Consider the following 22,386-nt stretch of genomic DNA (forward strand, 5'->3'; position numbering starts at 1 on the left):
GTGCTTTGAAGTGCTGTGCATTCTGAATGGCACCCAACACACCTTTTTAGCATGCTTGAGTTACAATGTACTGATTTCACAAGGATGGACTGCCCTAACACAATTCACATTAATGTGCCACAGTTAACAGGGCTACTGTGAATGGGCCCTTAGCAGTATAGTGTCTGTTTTTTAAAAGGAATTGTGAGGTCAGGAATATAGGAGCTCTTGTTGCAGACTGGGTGTATAAGTATGCAGTCTCTAATGTGTAAAATATTAACTTGTGTGCTTTACCAAGCCTGATGAGTAGTCACCAGTTTTCCCTGTATTATCTCCCTGCAGCTGTTCTTTTTCCTACTACTGACTTATGTCTCGTTTTACACTTTGTCTTTGTGTAAAGGAGGCCATGTTGGAAGATACAATGTTTTGCTTCTTCCTGCCTCTAGTGGTGCCTCCTGATAATTGGTGATTTGAAGCCTGAAAACAAGACACTGTGGGAGGAGTAAGGGAAGAACAAATCCACAAAATAAATGAAACAGAAGGAGGGAGATGCTTAGTGCAGCAATTGTACAGCTTACTTTCTAGCAAGAACAGTGAATAGCATACAGTGGCTCCAGATCATATGAGAATTGATGTCACAGGCACAGTACCTTATGTTCACATTGTTGATATACATCTATAAGGCCCCTTTCACAAGGGGCTCAACAGGGGATCTATCTGCTAATCCCCGCTGAGCAGGAAGATGACAGAACACGTCCACAGCCCACTGTACTCTATGGGGCAGTCGAATGAAAATGGACTGCCTGTCCATTTACATCCGAATGTCATTCAATTCAATAGATCGATAGGGAATGGATTCCCCATCAATCTGTTTTTAGCGGATCAGATCAGATGCAAGCAGGTGTAAACGGACACATGTCTGTTTACACCTGCCTCCCCATAGAGTACAATTTGTGGTCCGATCGGGTCTGCCTGAAAAATGGACAGGCGAACCTGATCAGTCCTGTCGTGAGAAAGGGCCCTAAGGCCCAAAACACGAGAGGAATTCAAAACAAAGGCAAACAAAAGGTAAATATTTTAGGGTTTGTTTACATTTGTTTCAAAATGTGGCACTGGATAAGCTTTTTTAAAGCACTCTGAATGCCAATCAAAGCACCTGCCACTAAATAAAATGGGAAACTTACAGTCCTGTTCACACATCGTGTTTGCTTTGGTTCAAAAATTATACCTCCAGTAGCTTTCGTGGTGCTTCAAAGCATCTCCAAAGCCTCCAAAAAAAAAAAAACCTATGACACTGCTAACAGCTCCTGCAGCTTTTGAGGGTCTTTTATTCAGTGTCCATTTCGATTTGTTTTGGAGGTATTGCAGGTATAGGACATCCCATGATGCACTGTTAAATAAACAATGAACAGGAAACACGTCATCAGCAATCACTTCTGGTTCGTGTGTATATATTGGTGCAGATGTCACATGTGGTGTGGAGCATGGAGCAGCAAGAAGGTGAGCAGGGTCTGGACTGGAATGGAGCAACTAGCAGATGGTACACGTGGTGCACAACATGGGAACACTATAGCGGAAGGTGAGCAGGGACCAGAGAGAGAAGACTGAGTGGCAGAGGATCAGCAGAATTGGGGAAAAAGGACAGGAGAAACTAGAAGATGTCACACGTAACGTGCAATGTGGGAGCAATATAGGTAGGGAGGAGGTGAGTGGGGATGAAAAAGAGAAGAGGATCAGCAGAGCTGGAAGTTTCTACTGAGTGGGAGATCAGCAGAGCTGGGGGTTACTGCTGAGCAGAGTATCAGCAGAGCTGAGGGTTACTACTGAGCGGAGGATCAGCAGAGCTGGGGGTATTACTGAGCAAGGTATCTGCTGAATAGCAGTACTAATAAACTGGGGATATGCTGAATGAGGGTACTAATGAGCTGGGGATCTGCTGTATGTGGGCACTACTGAGGCAGGGTTCTACTGGGCCCCTTTAAAACAAATAGAAAATCAATACACACAGGGCATCTGCCCAGCTTCATTAAAGTTTCAAAAGGCATTACAGAAACACTGAAGCATCACCGAAGCATCAAAAACATGTTGAAGCAGAAGGTGCTTCTATGTGTGTTAAAGTTGAAGCATGTGTAAACAAGCCCAGTTACACTTGCTTCAAAATGTTGCATTTTACATGGTTTTTTAAAGCATGAATGCAAATCAAAGCACATGTCACTAAATAAAATGATCACCTTACAGTCCTGTTCACGCTGTTGTGTGTATTTTACTTCGCTTCGAAATTATACCCCATGCCACTTTATAGGTGCTTCAAAGTGTCTCTAAAGCCTCCATAGAAGTCTATGACAATGCTTACTAACAGCTCCTGCAGCTTTTGAGAAGCTTTTATTGAGTTAGCTTTGCTTCGGAGGTATTGCAGGTATGAGATATCCCAGGATACACTGGGAAACAAACAAGCGAACCGGTAAGACGTCATCAGCAGTCACTTCCTGTTCAGGTATATATATTTTGGATGTGTCTGGTGCAGACCTCACATCTAGTGTGCAATGTGAAGCAGCAGGAAGGTGAGTGGGGTCCAGACTGAACTAGAGCAACTAGCAGATGGCACCTGTGGTATGCAACATGGGAATGCTACAGCTGAAGGTGAGCGGGGACCAGAGAGAGAGGACTTAGTGACAGAAGATCAGCAGAGCTGGGGTACAGGAGCAGGAGAAACTAGTAGGGGTGAGCGGGGACTGGAAAGAGAGGAGGACCAGCAAACCAGAGGATCAGCAGAACTGGGGGTTACTACTTATTGAGGGATCAGCAGAGCCTTGGGGTTACTACTGAGCAGGGAGTCAGCAAAACTGAGGGTTAATACTGAGTGGAGGATCAGTAGAACTGGAGGTTACTACTGAGTGGAGGACCAGCAGAACAGGGAGTTACTACTGAGTGGGGGATCAGCAGGATGAGCGTACAAATAAGCTGGGGATCTGCTCAATGAGAGTACTAATAAGCTGGGGATCTGCTAACTAGAGATACTTATGAGCTGGGGATCTGCTGAATAGGGTTACGAATGTGCTGGGGATCTGCTGAGTGGGGGTACTACTGAGCTCAGGTTCTACTGGGCTGCTTTAAAACAAATAGAAAATCAATAGATAAAAGGCATTTGCCAAGTATTACTGAAGCATCACAGAAACATCTAAAAAGACATCAAAAAGCAAGGAGCTTAAATGTGTGTTAAAATCAAAGTGTAAATTAACCCTTAAGGTACTGATTAAATACTAGAATATTATTCAATTAGTGCTGCGCAGTAGTATACCACACTCACAGCGACAAAACTGGGACTATACCATACTACAAGTGACAATACATAATGATATCTTCCAAAAAAAATGTGTGCATTGCTAATTTGCAATATACACTAAACTGAGTCTCCATTAGTAAATAAAATTCATGTGTTATTCACAAAAATTCTTTGTCCATGCCTTTAATTTATTTAGTTATTTATGAAGTCTGTTTTCATGTTCTGTTATCCATCATACATGGTACAATCCCACAACCGATATTCTAATGCGCTCACCTGATCTTATGACCTAACCAAGGTATTAGGTCTTATGCTCTTTCCCCTTTAAGGCAGGGTGCCTATGCCAGGAATGGTGTTTCTCATAATGGCATCCTGGTGGTTCTCAATCCATCTCCATCCAAGGCCATTCTTCACATAACATACATGGAAAGCTCAAAAAAGAAAATTATACATAGTGCTTTCTGTATATGGAATTATACATTTTTCTTGTATTTTCTTGGAAGATATCATTATATATTGTCACTTGTAGTGTGGTATAGTCCCATTATTGTCGCTGGGAGTGTGGTATACCACTGTACAGCACTATTTGCATAGTATTCTGATGTTTTATTACACGTGGGAACACAGGGTGTGAGCAGCAGTAAATATTTGGTGTACTACAGAGTTTTTGGGGAGATTGCGCTGTTTTTTTATGTTAGTTTACTGATTAGACACTATTTACATTACTAGATTTTTCCCTTTAAGGTAGCAAAACTTTGCTTTTAGAGTTCAGGCTTACATAAAGGGCCTATAGGAACCGATCTACTTTGATGTGGTATGCTAAAACATGTTGCTTTACAGCAGGCAATCCAAATGGTCTGCCACCGTAACAGACCTAAAATCATGCCACAATGAACAGTAGTGTGTTACCGTGGTTTGTTGGCGTACATTCAACACAGGTGCACTCTGTGTGCACTGGTTTAATGTGGTAGGGATGGCATTCAAAATGACGGCATTGCACCTGACTGGTGTGTTACATGTGTTACTGTAGCACATAGTCCTGAATGGGCCTTTAGTCCATGAAGACAGCTTCCATACTTCTACACTCTATCAGCTTAACACACCTGGACTGTTGCTTATACTGAGACATTCATAGATTTTCTTACAGTGCATTTGCTGAGAAACACTAATGGAATTTCATGAATGGTTGGAAAATGTTTTCTGAAATAAGGCTCTTCAGTCTGTTTATTTTTTTTGTTTTGCTTTTTTTAACGTCTGCTTACTGAAAAGATGCTTTACTATAGAAAACTAAATGGACAGTAGGAAGAGAACAGTAAGTAAAGCTATAATTCAGTTAATTATATACGTTGAACTAAATACATCCTTAATCCTAATAGATCAAATATGCTTTACATTATTAATTGTAATACAATGTGAAGCTACTAATTACTTAAAAGTATATGGTAGATCAATAATAATTGTAAGTGTGTAAGTGGTAATAATAATAATACGTGATGTGTATCAATACCATGGATGTACTTGTAAGCTACAGTTTTACTTATGTATATGCAAGCCCTATAAAAAAAAACTCTACATTACTGGAACTTTTCAAAACATTTGCCACTGCAAAAAAAAAATTCAAAGTGTAAACTAATATTTCTTTTAAGAAGAAAAGGACATTGCAACTTGATGGTGTTAATGGTCGCCCATTATTTAAAATATGAGCCATATGGTAAAGTTCTGAGACAGGTGAAACTGTTTGGATATTTTCCTAGCATCACTGGATTTTCTTCCATTCTTACTTCATCCAATCTAGTACGGAGGTATCGGGTGTCATTTGATTTACAGAAGGTATCATCTGTGATGGAAGTAATGTTGTTATGCTGAAAGAATAGGAAAGGAATGTTATTAGGACTGATATTTATACAGCTCATACTTTTTTTTTTTAATATTTGTCATTTTTTCATATTGTTGCATTTTGGTTTATTTTGATAGAGTTCATGGGTAAATAAGGATGGTGCTAGTTTAAAGTGGAACTTTACTCTCAATCAAGAGACTATTTTTATTACTTATGCTACTAACATTAGTAAATATATAGCAAAGAATATTATATTTACTGGTTTTAAACTTTTTTATCCATTTATTCAGTTACTTCCTGGTTTCTGTGCACAGGCAACTGATGACATATATCCCAGGAGTCCTCAGGAGGGGAATAGGGGCTTTATAAGCACATCCGTCTGCTTGTATGCCTGAGCTAAGGGCAGATGGATTCCAGGAAGTAAATGATACATGAATCATCTGCCCTTACTTAAGATGGCTACAACCACAAATGATAGGGAGTGTTTTTTAGTGTGATTTCTCAGCAAAATAAAACGTGAATACATGCAAAGATAAGGGGGAGTTTGCTTCGAACACTAAAAATTAATTAAATAGTGTTTTTGTTTTGTGGTGTTTGGATACAGTCTAGATCCACTTTAAGTAGTTTGTTAAAAAAAATTTAAATATTGAAACTGACATTTCTTTTTAAGTACAACTATCAGAAACAAGTTTGCATAAATACATTTGTGGTATATTGCTTGCGGCATTTTACGATATACACAGTGGCGTACCGTGGGCTGTCAGCACCCGGGGCAAGGCAAGTAATTTGTGCCCCCTAACCCACGGATTTTTAGCAATTCCTCTATCCTGGGCAGCACAGTGGCTAAATGGTTAGCACTTCCACTTGGCAGTGCTAGGGTCGTTGGTTTGAATCCCAGCCATGGCACCACCTACCTGGAGTTTGCATGTTCTCCCTGTGCCTGCGTGGGTTTCCTCCAGGTATTCTGGATTTCTCCCACAATCCAAAGACATGCTGGTAGGTTAATTGGCTCCTGTCTAAATTGTCCCTAGTATGTGTATGAATGTGACTTAGGGACCTTAGATTGTACACCCCTTGAGGGTTACAGACTGATGTGAATGTACAATATATATGTAAAGCACTGCATAAATTGATGGCGCTATATAAGTACCTGAAATAAATCCCTATCCCTCTTTCTTTTTTATTCCATTTTTTCTTCTCTCCCCATTTCTTTCTCTCTCCTCTGTTTCACTTTGCTTTCTCTATCACTCACTCTATTTCTTTCTCTCTTCTTCCCTGTCTCTTCCATGTATTCTATTCTCTCTCCCCTCCTTTCTTTCCCTATTTCTTGTTTTTTTCTTTTCATCTCTCCTTCTATATTTCCCTTTTCTCTCTCTCTTTCTTGTTCTCTCTCTTCTTCATTCTCTCCCTTTTTGTCTGCTCCTCCACCCTCCCACCTCTCTCTCTGTTCCTCTCTCTTCCATGTATTCTCTCTTTTTCCCTCTTGTTTTCCTCCCTCACTGCACTGCATGTATGTACACCTATATGCATATAGCACCCAATTAATGTTTGACTTTGGGAGGGGGGATTGCAATGTGGAATGTGCCTTGGCCACAGCCCCCACCCCTCTTCCAGTACAGCATCCTCTCCCTATTCTGGTCCAGGACTGGGGGCTGTGGTATACCTCTGCTGTGTAAGATGGGGGAGTGCGAAGTGTGCACAGTCTGTGTGTCATGTGAATGTGCACAGTGTGTGTGCGCTCACATCCATGCGCAGTATGGCTGTTCACAGTGTGTGTGCGTTTGTGTGTGTGCATATGCATCCCCTTTTGTAGATGCCTGCACTGGAGATCAGAGGTGAGAGCTCTCTACTCCTGCATGGATCCTGGCTGGAGGAGGGAGTTTGATGTGTGGACAGTTCTGCAAATCTGATGGCTCACAATGTTTGCGCTCCCACAATGATAAACCTCCCCACCAATCCTCCCGTCACTGTGTGTCAGTGTGTTGCAGTTGCACAGACCTGCTCAGTGTTGCTTGCTGTGCCCTGCTGGTGGCAGTGAACGAGCTGCTGCCAGAGATTATGGTCTCCCCCACCTCCTGTTCACCCCGCCACTGCCTCTGTCCAAGGTGCTGCCTATGTTACTGGCCAGAGCCGCTCTGGATGGTGAGAGCCAGAGTGGTGTGCTGCCCTTGTGTCTCTGGCTCTCTGCAGCCTGTGCGATGTCACCCAGGCACTGGCTGGGGACTAATTTTTGTGCTGCTTTAAATTTTGCGCCCAGGGCGACTGCACCGGCTGCACCCCCCACACTATGCCACTGGTTATACAGCAACTTTCTTTTTTTTTTCAGCTGTACCTTTTATAAATTAAAACATGTGACAATGAGCTGTTGTCTATTTCAAGGTCTGATAGAAAACAACATTCTTGGATAATAATATTATCACTGCTGCAAGCTGAGGGTACTGTTTTTTCAGTCTTTTTTTCTACCAAGTGATCACTGAGTGTTCTGTGTAGTGTTCTAGCAAGTCAATGTCAAGGAGCTGGCTGGTCAAGCCGTTAGGCAGCAGGGAGGCTAGGCTTTGCAAATGTAATAGATGTTAATACTTCGTAGTCACAAATTGAGAGGAAAAAGGGAGACCGTACCCTACTGAAAAGTATGCAGAGTTGCACCAGAATTTGCATTCTCCAGTTTTAGTAAATCAACCCTATGCCTCCATGGACACAGGCATTTACAGGCATATTAAAAGAGGATTGTTTATAGGCAGAATACAAAAATACCAAAAGCAAGCTCTTGAGAGAAGCTGATGTGCATAAATGCTAAACATGTAAAGCCTGTGCATGTTAAGGCATTCCAACAGCCAGAACAAATTAATATTCTGGTCAGTAGAAAGCATTTATGAATAAATGCTGTATGTGCCTAAACACGCCAAGACATGCCTAAACAAATGTGTAATATGCAGCTTTGAGCACACTATTAAGCATCATTTTCCGCCAAGAGTTCTGGTGTTCAGAGGGGCTTTTATAGATATCCTGTATGCATGAGGCCTTAAAGTGAACTTTTGCCCAGATCAGGCACACTAAAGAATTGATATATTCTGAACAAGCAGTAAAAGCACTTATTTATGTTGTATTTATTCAGGACAGTTATTGAAATCTTAGCTCTTATCCCTATTACTTTTTGTTGCACCAGGACATTGACATTCTATCAGTCTTCTAACCTAAACAACTGGCAGTTAGGATATGAAATACTGTAATATTTATTATGCACAAGGTTTGAAATATATTTATTGCACTGAGGTGTGAGCATTTAAAGCAGCAATGGGCAAACTATGGCCCGTGGGCCATATGCGGCCCGGCGGACCTTTTAATCCGGCCCGCAGCCAGGGCAGGCAAACATTGGCTGTCAGGAGGTGTGTGCGGCGGGGCAGCGTGACGAACGTGAGGGGAGCTAGGCTCCCCTCACAGTCCGCCCTGAAGACCGGAACGGCGCGGGAACACGGCGAGAGGAACGCGCGGAGCAAAGGTAAGTGAATTGACACAGGGGGGACTTGGCTTACTACTTGGGGGGGAATAGTACCGTGGGGGATAAAATACTATATGAGGGATGAATTAATATGGGGGATGAATTACTATAGGGGGGATGAATTACTATAGGGGGGATGAATTACTATAGGGGGGATGAATTACTATGGGGGATGAATTACTATATGGGGGATGAATTACTATGGGGAATGAATTACTATATGGGGGATGAATTACTATGGGGGATGAATTACTATATGGGGGATGAATTACTATATGGGGGATTAATTACTATGCTTACTATGGGGGAATATTACTATACTTACTATGGATGGCATGGTAGTGGCTGGGCCGGCCAGCAGCTAGTGGGGGGCGGGGCTGTGGGGGAGTACGGATTGAAACAAGAAGAAAGCACTGCGCAGTCTCATTTGGTGACTGGTGGCGATTGTGCGGCCTGCATCTTTTCCCCTGCTACACAGTAAGTAGTGGTTGTTAATTTTAATTTAATTTATATTAATTCACACATACACATCATTCATCTACTCTTGGTCCGGCCCCCGGGTCCAATATATGAACCCATTATGGCCCTCAAGTCAAAAAGTTTGCCCACCCCTGATTTAAAGGGACACAGCATACATGTTCATATATCTAGAAGGAATAATTAACTCTGGCTTAACAGATGTTTCAGAGTCTTGTGATTCAACAGAATGTGAAAGAGCATCCTCACAAGAATTGGCTGTTCCCTGCTTGTAAGTGATAACAAAATCAAGCAAAGAATAAAATAAAGACCAACGGGCTTGTCTGGGTTTCAAGTAACATGCTGTCTGAAGGTACTGGAAGTTTTTATGATCCATAAAGATAGTAATTGAATAAGGTGAGTCTTCTAAGAGACCAGCTTAGCAACAATTCCCAATCCCTGATGGAGCAGTTCTCTTCTGTATGGGAAAAATTCTTATAGAAAAGAGAACTGCCCCAACTCTTACAGAAGAGGCACGTGCCTCAATGACAAAAATGTTTGTTCAAGTTTGGGCTCATGAGAGCAGAGCTGGAGAAAAAGTTTGTTAAGGGTGTGAAATGCTTCCACTGCTTTGGGAATCTAATTCTTGGAATCAGCATTCTTCCAAGTTAGAGCTTTAATTGGGACAGCCAGCACAGAGCAATTGTTAATTCATTTCAGGTAGTAGTTGGTGAAGCCTAGGAAGTGCTAATTAACCATGAGGTCACTGGGCAAGGGCAAGTTAGTAATGGTGGCTACCTTTTCCAGATCCATTGAAAGCCTATGCTTGGAGACAATTTAGCCAAAAAGGGTACCTGGGGAAGTTCGCAAAAGTAAATTCTCTGTTTTAGCTTTAAGTTCATTATCCCAAAGATGCTCAAAAGCTGTGCAGACGTTTTGCCTGTGTATGGGAAGATCTTGAAAAAAGATGAACATGCCTTCCAAGAAGACAACTATGCAGACATATACAAGGCCACAAAAGATCTTGACCATGAAGTATTGGAAAACATCTGGGCCCAAAGGGCATGACTAAGATAATCATGGCAGTCATAGTAGTACAAAGTAGTCTTTCCTGGTAATAAGCACTGTTTTCCACTCATCACCTTCCTTGATGCAAATTAGATCGTAGGCTCCACACAGGTCTAGTTTTGTAAACATCAGAGCCCCTCAGTGACAGTCAAAGTGTTCAATAATGAGGGGTAATGGATAGCATTTTTTCACTGTGGTGGCATTCAGGCCATGATAGCCTATGAAGAGACAGATTAAGCCATCTTTCATCTCAAGAATTCTGCTCCAATAGGGTAAGGAGGATTTACAAATAAACCCCTTTTTAGGTTTTCTGCAATGTATTCTTACATTGCTTCAGTCTCAGTTAGACTGAGGGGATATACCCAACCTCTAGGAACACAGGCCCTCTGGATCAGATCACTGGCACAATCACATGGTCTATAAGGTGGAAGCTGATCCACCAAACATTTAAGAAAAATGACCTGGTGCAAGACTGGATGCCTTGGATGATGACACGGCCCCTTTCACACAGAAGTACCATCTCTATGTGTTTTGTCATATTTAGACATCATCAGGAAGCCTGGTTCTAGGGGATGCTGAAAGTAATGCTAGCCATACACTGATTGAAATTTGGCTAGTTCAGCAAGGACGGCTTCCCTACACCGACTTGGCGCTTGCACCCCATTTGGCTGATGGCCTTAAGGAAATTGATGACTTAACTAGAGAATGGGAATTTTTCTTTTATAATAATACTGACTCTTCCAGTTTCTTAATGGTATAGGTAACCTTTAAAAAACATGCCCGCCTTAATTTTACAGAAAGGATACCATGACTAAAGAGATCCTCTAGAGCTGTGTTTCAGTAGGCAACAGATAGTTTGACAAAATTGGATGCAACATTTATGGCAGACCCTACACCACAGATAGGCTCTATTTTAAAGCTCTAAGCTAGAATAGTAGATCAGATTGCATATGAGCAAGCCAGACATAAATTGTTCTTTAGTAAACAGGCAGTTTTTGAATGCTCGGGAAAACTGCTTGTGCATCTGGCACATTTGGATGCTGGACCACATATAGCTATTGTGCTGAGGGGCCTGCATGGTAGCCAAATATTAGATACCAAACTTGTCACGGCAGAGTTTGTGACTTTATTTAGGAATGTGTATACCTCTAAAGTGGACTCCCCCATTTCTGTTATGGCGGGGTTCTTTAGAGATCTGTCTCTCCCCTCAGTGTCACAGGAGCAAGTGAATATGCTTGAAGGTGAAGGTGCAAAAGGTGAAATAGAATTGGCTCTTGCAAAATTTGCCAATGCCAAGGCACCTGGCTCGGATGGCCTATATCCTGATCAGACAGGCTTTATGCCTGGTAAAAATACAGCATTTAATACCAGAATACTATTTAGGAACCTACAAGCCACCCATGATAATATTGGTACCAGAGTGGTTGTGTTATTAGACGCTGCCAAGGCTTCCAATTCTGTTGAATGGACCTATTGATGATGCCATGCCTGCATCAGTTTGGATTTGGCCTCAACTTTATCAAGTCACTGCATATTCTTTATCATTCCCCTACAGCACGAATATTGGCAAATGGATGGGTCTCTGAAGCATTCCCCCTTTTTCGGGGCACGCATCAGGGATGCCCTTTATCACCACTATTATATGCCTTGGAGGCGGAACCACTGGCAACATCCATACGAACCCACTCTGATATCAATGGCTTGAAAGAAGGGGACTTCCTTGAGTCCATAAGTTTACATGCAGATGATATGTTACTACATTTGGCAGACTCGGGTCTGTAGCGTTTTGAGATTTCTCGGGACTCAAGCTAAACTGAGATAAGTCTCAGATCCTTCCCATTGATTTATTTCTCCACACTCAAGAGTATTCTACATTCCCATTATTCAGAGTTAGTTCTTTTAAGTATTTGGAGGTGCAGATCACCAGAAGCCCTATAGATTATTTGGTTTTGAATGTTGAGCCACTATACCCCCAAAGACTAAAGACTAAAACTCAGCTCAGGGCCAAATTGCCACTGGGAGTTATGGGGATAATAAGCCTAATTAAGATGATATTGCTCCCAAAGATTTTCTATATACTCTAGCATTCCCTCTTATATAAACCCTTTAAATACTTTAAAACTATAGGTAGTATCTTACAATCTTCTCTTCTGGCGAACAAGTAGACAAAAGCTGTCCTGGTGACCCTTAAAAAACCCATCTACATTGGGAGGAGTTGCTCTACCTGATTTTGGTTTCTGTTATATTGCATCCCAGCTGTCCCATCTTTATCATATCAATGCGTTGGATCTGATGCTTTACCAGGCCCTTACTAATGATAAGGCTACTCCACCCTTTTTGTGATGTATTTAGAGGACTAAAGGGGTCTCCGGTCCTTTCTTCCCATAATAGCTCTGCCTACCAATTCAAAAGAGTGTGATACCTGGCAGTCTCTAAGACTACAGTCACAGAGTTGCATGCCTCTTCCCAGTTGTGGTTTAACAGACGTCTCCCTGAGCTGTTGCTCATTCAAAATCCAGGCCTGTGGATAGCTAAGGTCATTTTGTACCTCTCACATGTCTTGGTTAATGGGACGATTAAACAGTTTCCAATGTTACAGGCTGAATTCTCACTACTCAATTCCATGCTGTTTTATATTTGCAAGGACATGCACTCCAAACACAATTTGCTTCTGGGATTCCTGTTCTATGCTTCCTAGAAATAGTGGAAGTGTTCCAAGATGAAGAATCAGTTAATTTGATTTCCAGTCTGTTTAATATACTACTGGTTTCTTCGGTGTCTAAACTAGCTTATGCTCTTAAAGACCAATGGAAGCCAGACATTGGGGCATTAGATGATGAGTGGAGTGACATCTTGGAGAACTGTAAAAAAAGTCTCTCCAAAATAATCTGACTGTTTGACTCAATTGTACATTCTGCATTATGTGTACTTAACTCCAATTAGGTTGGCTAAGTTGCAACCTAACCGCAGTCCCCTGTGTCCTAAATGTCACTTAGCGCCTGGGACTTTTACCCATCTAGTCTGGTACTTGTCCTCAGGTACAAGGGTTTTGAGAGCAGATTATACAATTCCTTCATGATCACATGGATTCTCCTTTAACACTGTGCCCGGATCACTGTTTGCTGGGGTCACTCACAGACCCTGATCGTGATAAAAGTATGATGCTTTTTCTGTGGGAGACTTTACTGAATGCAAACTTGTAGCTCTTTTTATCTGTGATGTGGAAAGGAACAGGAATGGGGGCAGGTCCCTCTTTAGGCTTTTACCCCCTATAGGTGTCCACTTGGACCTTTATTTTTCCCAGGTGGACTGCGTGTCAGAATGGACACAGTTTTTCTTTTTTTCCTCTTTTTTTCCTCCTTCCTTTCTTTTTCAATTTTTTTTTTTTGGCATCCGATGGAAGTGGCGTGATTATACAACGTTTCCAATATTATTATAATTAATATTATGACTTCAATAAAATTTGGATCCCTAAATATTAGGGGGCTTAATTTCCCTCAGAAATGCTCGCAAAGCCTATACAATATTGTCAGGAAACACTTTCCCATAGTGCTGGTGAAGATTTGCGGCGCATAAGTATGCGCATAACAATAACGGGCCAGACGGATGTGTGTTTACTTGGGCATAGCCACGCGCAGTTACACGTGTGTGTGCATGTGCACTCGCTCATTCTGGTGCATGCCTGTCACTAATGCTGGCACCAAAAGGGCTATTTAAACAGGCTGCAGTTTTGTCTCATTGCTGTTTGGTCTACAGCTTCTGAGGGTGTTGTGCCTGACTCCTGATACTAACCCGGCTTGTTCCTGATCTTCGCTTATCTGCTACCTGCCCTGACCCGGCTTGTCTTGGATTACTCTTCTGCTCCTGTCTAATTGAACTTTCGCTGCTGACCTGTCCTGTGACCTGACTACCCTGCCGTCTACTGTCTATGCTAGATCTGCCCGACTTTTACCGACCCAGCTCGTCTGACCTTGCATCTTCCATCCTGCTCGCTTCATTTTTTGATTGGTGCGTTCATTACTACTCAAACATATATGGCATAGGTCCTTGGTCCAGCCACACTCCAATATGATATCTTGGTGAAGAAGCGAGACGAGGGTGGTGCAAGTCTGCCACACTTGGAACTATATCATATAGCAGCTTTATTTAGTAGGGTCTTGGATTGGGTTCACAGCCTCTGTAAGCAGTGGGTTGTCCTTGAATCAGACTTGTCACCTGTCCCATTGACTTCTCTTCCATGGTTACATCCCGATGATCGCCTGAAAATATCTCAAGTAACGCCTTTGCTCTCTTCTCTTTTGTATGTTTGGGACAACTGTATTTTTAAATAAGCCTTTCTTCGAGGCCTGGGCCTCTAACACCAGTACTAGACACCCCAGGATTTCCACCTGGGCTAGACGAAAAGGACTTACTATGTTGACAACCTTTCAGGCCTATCCCCTATTTGGCAACAATTTACCCCAAAAGGTCTGAAACCTCTGAGAGAGCTTAATTCCACTTTTACCACTCATGAAGGTCTATGGTTCCAATACTTCCAACTATGTCATTTTTATGACAAGATGATGAAAGAATGGGCTAGAAGGGACTTGACCCGGTTCAAGGAGCTATGTCTTTCGGAATCTAATGCCCAAATGCTCTTTCCAAAATACAGTTAGGCCCATATATATTTGGACACAGGCACAATTTTAGTTTTTTTCAGGTATTCACCAAAACATATTCAAGCTATAGTTATATAATGGATATGGGCTGAAAGTGCACACTCTCAGATTTAATTTGCGGGTATGTACATCCAAATTGGAGGAAGGGTTTAGGAATTCCAGCTCTTAAGAATAGCCATCACCCCTTTTTCAAGGGACCAAAAGTAATTGGACAATTGAATAAAAAGCTGTTTCATGGCCAGGTGTGGGCTATTTGTTATTTCTTCATCAATTAAGCAGAAAAAACATCTGTAGTTGATTCTAAGTGTGGTATTTGCATTTGGAATCTATTGCTGTTAACCTACATCATGCGTTCAAAGGAGCTGTCCATGCAAGTGAAAAAGGCCATTGTATGGCTTCAAAAACTAAACAAATCCATCAAAGAGATAGCAGCAACATTAGGAGAGGTGAAATCAACAGTTTGGTACATTCTGAGTAAAGAAGAACGCACTGGTGAGCTCAGCAACATAAAAAGGCATGGACGTCCACAGAAGACAACAGTGGTGGATGATCGCAGGATCTTCTCTATGGTAAATAAAAACCAACTCACAACATCCAGACAAGTGAAGGACACTCTGCAGAAGGTGGGCGTATCATTGTCAAAGTTTACAATCAAGAGAAGACTTCATGAGAGCAAATACGGAGGGTTCACCACAAGGTGCAAACCATTCATAAGCCTGAAGAATAGAAAAGCCAGATTGGACTTTGCCAAAAAACATCTAAAAAAGCCAGACCAATTCTGGAAAAGTATTTTTATATAAGTACTTGTGAGCCACTGGGATAATTTATTATGTGGTTCGCTGGCACCTAATCAAATCCCCATCAGTATGTGTGTTTAGTATAAAAATTGGTAAGTGGTGCCACGCCCTTTAGCATAATTAAGTAGGTATAATTAAGTATGTATATTAGTATCTGGAGTGAATGCTAGATAACAATAATAATAAACACTAACTCAATCCAAAAGGAGTGCACATTTAAATACAATAAAAGTGATATTCAATAAGTGCATAAAGAAAAAATAATTTCTAAATAATAAATTGTGCAACAAAATAATATGAATAAAAATAGAGTTAAATTATGATTCCAAAAAATGAAGTGGAAAAGGAAAAGTAGAAAAAATATATAGAAATAAAAAATATTATAAAAAATAAATGTGTACCAACAATTATAAATAAAAAATTATAATGTCCAAATTCAGTGTCCAAAAAAAATCTGTGGTGGAATCCTTGCTTGGATGGAATCCTTGCTTAGATGTTAACACTTATATGCGCTCACCTCCTTGTTAGCCTATTGCTAGGCTAACTCAGTTTTAAATGTGATTAAAGTAGTTGAAATACCCTGGAGCTTCCCTGGATTCTTCTGGATAGGTTGCTTCTAATAAGAGCGTGATGGTTTAAACTTCCTTACATTGTTGTATAGGTTTTCATCTCCCTAGTTTCCTCGTTAGTATAGTGGGAGAAAAAAGAAAGATATGGTGCCTTATCGTCTTAAAAATGTGTTTTTAATACTCTTTAAATGCACTCACATGTGTGAAGTAAAAAAGCGATTTCTAATACATAAAATCCCTCTATGAGGATGTGACAGACTTCCTCCATATAACCGCATGCACAGTCTATACTCGCCGTGACTGGAGTGATTGAAGTTGGGTTGCCGTGGTGACGTCCATGCCCCTCCCCAACGCGTTGTGCCACGGGGTCATGTGGCTTCTTCCGGGGGATATGATAGGATCATCACCTAGCATAGACCTCTTTTATACTATTCGGCGCCATTTAATTGAAGGTGGTATGGTCACGGCCATCTTTTTGGGGCCAAAACTCTATAACTATCATCATGGACCGATGTTTATATAAACCTGAAACAATGTTGCCAACTACGTTGTTATTTGTACATAAACTTATAACTATTGCATCCACTGGTTATCAACCCTGTATCTGCCGGTTATATAGGCTGTGTCCGCAATATTTTGGAGGAAAGTCGGTCACATACACTAATGAGTATACAGAATAATCAAAAAATAACAATATATTAAAAGAAACAATATATCAATATAAATTACTTAAGAAATGTATTTAATGGAAATTCATGAAAATAAAAATAAAATAAATTAAAAATATATATATGTATACATTAAAATAAACATACACACATATATATATATGCAAATGCAGCTATCTTCATAACAACAAATGTATTGATAATGTAATATGGACTATAATGTATTTTAATAACTGTGGCGCAACGCGTTGGGGAGGGGCATTGACGTCACCACGGCAACCCAACTTCAATCACTCCAGTCACGGCGAGTACAGATTGTGCATGCAGTTATATGGAGGAAGTCTGTCACATCCTCATAGAGGGATTTTATGTATTACAAAGCGCTTTTTTACTTCACACATGTGAGTGCATTTAAAGAGTATTAAAAACACATTTTTAAAATGATAAGGCAGCATATCTTTCTTTTTCTCCCACTATACTAACGAGGAAACTAGGGAGATGGAAACCTATACAACAATGTAAGGAAGTTTAAACCATCACACTCCTATTAGAAGCAACCTATCCAGAAGAATCCAGGGAAGCTCCAGAGGATTTCAACTACTTTAATCACATTAAAGCTGAGTTAACGTAGCAAAAGGCTAGCAAGGAGGTGAGTGCATATAAGTGTTAACATCTAAGCAAGGATTCCATCTAAGCAAGGATTTCACCACAGATTTTTTTTGGACACTGAATTTGGATATTATTATTTTTTATTTATAAATATTGTTGGTACACATTTATTTTTTATGATATTTTTTATTTTTATATATTTTTTCTACTTTTCCTTTTCCACTTAATTTTTTAGGAATCATTTATCTCTATTTTATTTATATTATTTTGTTGTACAATTTATTATTATTTAGAAATTATTTTTTCTTTATGCACTTATTGAATATCACTTTTATTGTATTTAAATGTGCACTCCTTTTGGATTGAGGTAGTGTTTATTATTATTGCTATCCAGCATTCACTCCAGATACTATTATACATAGTTAATTATACCTACTTAATTATACTAAATGGTGCGGCACCACTTACCAATTCTGGAAAAGCATTCTTTGGATGGATGAAACGAAGATTCTGTACCAGAATGACGGGAAGAAAAAAGTATGGAGAAGGCTTAAAACAGCTCATAATCCAAAGCACACGTCATCTGTAAAACATGGTGAATGCAGTGTGATGGCATGGCCATGTGGAAGCAGTGGCACTGGGTCATTGGTGTTTATTGATGATGTGACAGAAGACAGAAGCAACTTGTGACGATTGCGGCGTGTCAAGGTCCTACCTTTTCCCTGAGGTTATGTTACTCCATGTGCTGGCGTCCATCTTGGATTCTGCTGTGCATGATAGTAATCCTTTTATGCCTTCAGGTTTCTGTGGTCCATCCCCCAGAGGGGTGTGGCTGATGACATATAAGCCTGTGGCCCGCACATGCTCTTTGCACTTGTGTCTTGTGTCTTTGTGTTGCTATTACTCTGTTCTGACTCTCGTGACTCTCCTGGTATCTGATTCGGCTTGTGACTTGACTATTCTTTGTATTCTCCTTTGATCTGACCCTCTGTTGCTGAACCCGGCTCGTGACCTGTGATTCTCGTCTGCTGTCCTGTACTGTTTTGTCCTGTTGTTGTTGACCCTGGCTTGTCTGACTACTCTTTTGTCTCTTCCACCGGCTACACGCCATTGGCGGCGGCCATTACCGCAGCTGAGGTGTCTCGGGGGCCGCGACCTGGTTCCTGGCTGCGTCAAGTCCATCCCCACCATCAGGGGCCCTGGTGAAGGGCAGCCTGGGACTTAGACTCCGCGCCTTGAGGGACTTCGGTCTGTGGATGGTGGTTGTCGTCAGCCAGTGCGTTACATTGTTAGGCCTGCCTGTCCGTTCCTCAGCTCCTGCCCTGACATTACACAAGTGCCATGAACCCTGACGGTGCAGGCACGCCTTCGCTCCCAATGCTAGTCACCAGACTCGATCAACAGGATCACCTGTTGGATCAGTTCGCTCAGGCGTTGCAAACTCTGCTTGCACGCACTGCACACCTTGCTACTGGTGCTATTAGGCCGGTAGTCTCTCCGGTGGTCTCTCCCGCTGCTTCTCCGCCTATTGCGTCCACCACCTCGACGGCTGCATCAGCGGCGCCCAGAGGTATGACTGGTTCTGCCCCTCTGCCACAGCACTTTGGGGGTGAGCCGAGTCAGTGTCGTGGGTTCCTCAACCAGGTGGGTATTTATTTTGAATTATTCCCCACGCCTTTCCGTCTGAGAGGTCAAAGGTGGGGTTGCTAATTTCACTACTCTCATACAAGGCCTTGGCCTGGGCAAATCCCTTATGGGAGAGGAACGACCCGGTGATTCAAGATTTTTCCGGTTTTGTCGATGCCTTCCGTAGGGTATTCGACGTACCGGCTCGTTCCGCCTCGGCGGCCAAGCTGCTCATGACCATGCATCAGGGTTCACGGACCATGGCCGAGTACGCTATAGAGTTTCGTACCCTGGCGGCAGAGGTCAGTTGGAACAATGAGGCTCTGGTGGCTGCGTTTTCCCATGGTCTTTCTGACACATTGAAGGACGAGATTGCAGCTAAGGAACTGCCTGTGGTGTTGGAGGAGCTCATCTCTTTCCTGATCCTGATTGACACCAGGCTCAGGGAGAGGCCTTCACTCAGGGAACGCCTGCGGAGGCCTTCCAATCGACTGGCACCTGCGTTTTCTGTCCCACCCGTTCCTCCCTCTCCTCCCACGCCTCCTGGGGATAGCTTGTCTGGTGGGGAACCCATGCAGCTGGGGTTTGCTCGCCTTTCCGAGGGGGAGCGGGCCGCTCGGCGTTGGGAGGGTCGCTGCCTGTACTGTGGCCTCGGTGGGCACTTTCGGCAGTCTTGTCCGGTCCGTCCGGGAAACGCTCGCACCTGAGATCATGTCGGGGACAGATCTTGGGTGGAGTTTCCTCGTCCCCGGCATTCCGCAAGGATAAGCCACTGATCACCGTGGTCCTTTCTTGGATGGGGGGCTCGGTGACGGCCCAGGCGTTGGTAGACTCTGGGGCCGGTGGGTTGTTCTTGGACAGCTCGTTTGCTGCACAGCACTCCATTCCCCTGCAGGCTCGTGCTGCCCCATTGGTTCTCGAAGCAATAGATGGCAGGCCCCTGCAACCGACGCAGGTTACCCACGAGACTCTGCCAATAGAGGTAGCCATTGGGGCTGTTCACAGGGAGTTGGCCTGTTTTCAGGTGATTTCTTCCCCACACTATTCGGTGGTTTTGGGGTATCCCTGGCTCCAGAGGCACAATCCAACCTTCAATTGGCAAACAGCCGAGATTCTCTCATGGTCTCCACAGTGTGGGGCCGGGTGCATCCGGGGGCCGGTTAAGGTATTGTGTGCCTCCTCGGACTCTGCGTTGCCCACCGACTATGGCGAGTACCGGGACGTGATTGATAAGGTACGCGCTGGTACCTTACCACCGCATCGTCCTTACGACTGCGCCATATCCTTGCAACCCGGGGCCACTCCTCCACGTGGCAGGGTGTACCCTCTCTCGGTTGCGGAGAATAAGGCCATGGAGGAGTACGTTGTGGATGCGCTTTCCCGGGGGCACATTCGTAAGTCTACTTCCCCAGCAGGAGCGGGATTTTTTATCGTAAAGAAGAAAGGTGGGGAATTGAGGCCCTGCATCGATTATAGGGGTCTCAATCGGATTACCATTAAAAATGCATATCCAATTCCTTTGATTTCTGAGTTGTTCGACCGCCTTAAGGGAGCAACAGTCTTTACCAAACTCGACCTTAGGGCGGCGTACAACCTCGTACGGATCAGACAGGGGGATGAGTGGAAGACCGCATTTAACACCAGAACTGGGCACTACGAATACCTGGTGATGCCCTTCGGATTGTGTAACGCGCCCGCGGTTTTTCAGGAATTCATAAACGATGTCCTTCGTGATTTGTTGCAGCAGTGCGTAGTGGTTTACCTGGATGACATCTTGGTTTACTCTACCTCCATGGAGTCCCATGTCCAGGATGTCAAGCAGGTGCTGCAACGATTGCATGAGAACGGACTCTTTTGTAAACTCGAGAACTGCGAGTTCCATCGATCCCAGGTTGCCTTTTTGGGCTACATAATTTCCGCGGAGGGATTTTCCATGGACCCTCAGAAGGTTGCGGCGGTTCTGCAGTGGCCTCGTCCCAATGGTCTTTGGCCCATTAAGCGCTTTCTGGGTTTTGCCAACTACTATCGGAAGTTCATCAGGAACTTCTCCACATTGGCAAAGCCTCTCTCTGACCTAACCAAGAAGGGGAGTAACCCTCACGAGTGGCCATCCGAGGCCATCATAGCTTTCGAGGCTATGAAAGCTGCCTTTGCTTCGGCTCCGATTCTTTCGCATCCCAATCCTGGGTTGCCCTTCGTCCTCGAAGTTGATGCTTCCGAGACGGGAGTAGGGGCTCTCCTGTCTCAGCGTCGGTCGCCCGATGGACCCCTACTTCCCTGCGGGTTCTACTCCAGGAAGCTTTCCTCGGCTGAGTGCAACTACCGGATTGGAGATCGGGAGTTGTTGGTCATCATTCTGGCTCTCAAGGAATGGAGGCACCTGCTCGAGGGTTCCGCGGTTCCGGTCCTCATTCTTACCGATCACAAGAACCTGACTTATCTTTCGGAGGCCAAGAGATTGACACCCCACCAGGCCAGATGGGCTCTGTTCTTGTCACGCTTCAACTATGTGGTTTCATATTTGCCTGGTTCCAAGAATGTCAGGGCTGATGCGTTATCACGGCAATACTCTGAGTTGTCCAGAGAGGACTCTGAGCCAATCTCACTTATACCTCCAGATCAGATCCTGGCTGCCATTCGCACCAGTCTGACCTCTCCCCTTGGGGAGCAGATTTTGGCGGCTCAAACTGATGCTCCTCCCGGGAGGCCGGAGGGTAGATGTTTCATACCCGAGGGGTTGCGCACCCGCCTGCTGCGTACCTACCATAACGCCAAAACTGCCGGGCATCCGGGGAAGAACCAGCTGTGTTGGGTCGTCTCTCGCTTATTCTGGTGGCCGACCCTCCGTGCCGACATTGCCTCTTATGTAGCGGCATGTTCGATCTGTGCCCAGAATAAGTCTCCACGACATCTCCCTTTGGGTCTTCTGCAACCCATTCCCAATGGGGAGCGTCCTTGGTCACATCTAGGGATGGACTTTATTGTAGACCTCCCGGTGTCTCGGGATCATACGGTCATCTTCATGATTGTCGATCGGTTTTCCAAGATGTGCCATTGCATTCCACTCAGGAAATTACCCACAGCGCAAGAACTGGCCACGGTCTTTTCCAGGGAGATTTTGCGCCTGCATGGGTTACCTAAGGTGATTGTCTCAGACCGCGGGAGTCAGTTCGTGTCCAGATTCTGGCGCGCCTTCTGCTCCCAGTTGGGTATTAGTCTCTCCTTTTCTTCAGCCTTCCACCCGCAGTCCAATGGGGCTGCGGAGCGTTCCAATCAGGCCTTAGAACAATTCCTTCGGTGTTATATTTCAGACCATCAGGACGATTGGGCTGATCTC

At 43.4% G+C, this 22,386-nt stretch overlaps 1 protein-coding gene across 2 annotated transcripts in view; it reads right to left on the reverse strand.

Moving 5' to 3' along the window:
- Window positions 1-4,458: 4,458 nt before the first annotated feature.
- The window catches only part of OGN (osteoglycin), a 250,037-nt gene continuing 232,109 nt past the window's right edge, over window positions 4,459-22,386 (reverse strand). For both annotated transcript variants that reach the window (XM_089657140.1, XM_089657139.1), the window contains one exon: window positions 4,459-5,124. In XM_089657140.1, coding sequence (XP_089513266.1) covers window positions 4,951-5,124 — 174 coding nt within the window. In that variant the 3' untranslated portion in view covers window positions 4,459-4,950. The remainder of the gene's footprint in view (window positions 5,125-22,386) is intronic.

Source organism: Staurois parvus, unplaced genomic scaffold (assembly GCF_062004578.1).
Source record: "Staurois parvus isolate SC_StPar_1 unplaced genomic scaffold, SC_StPar_1.0 ptg000968l, whole genome shotgun sequence".
Lineage (NCBI taxonomy): Eukaryota > Metazoa > Chordata > Amphibia > Anura > Ranidae > Staurois > Staurois parvus.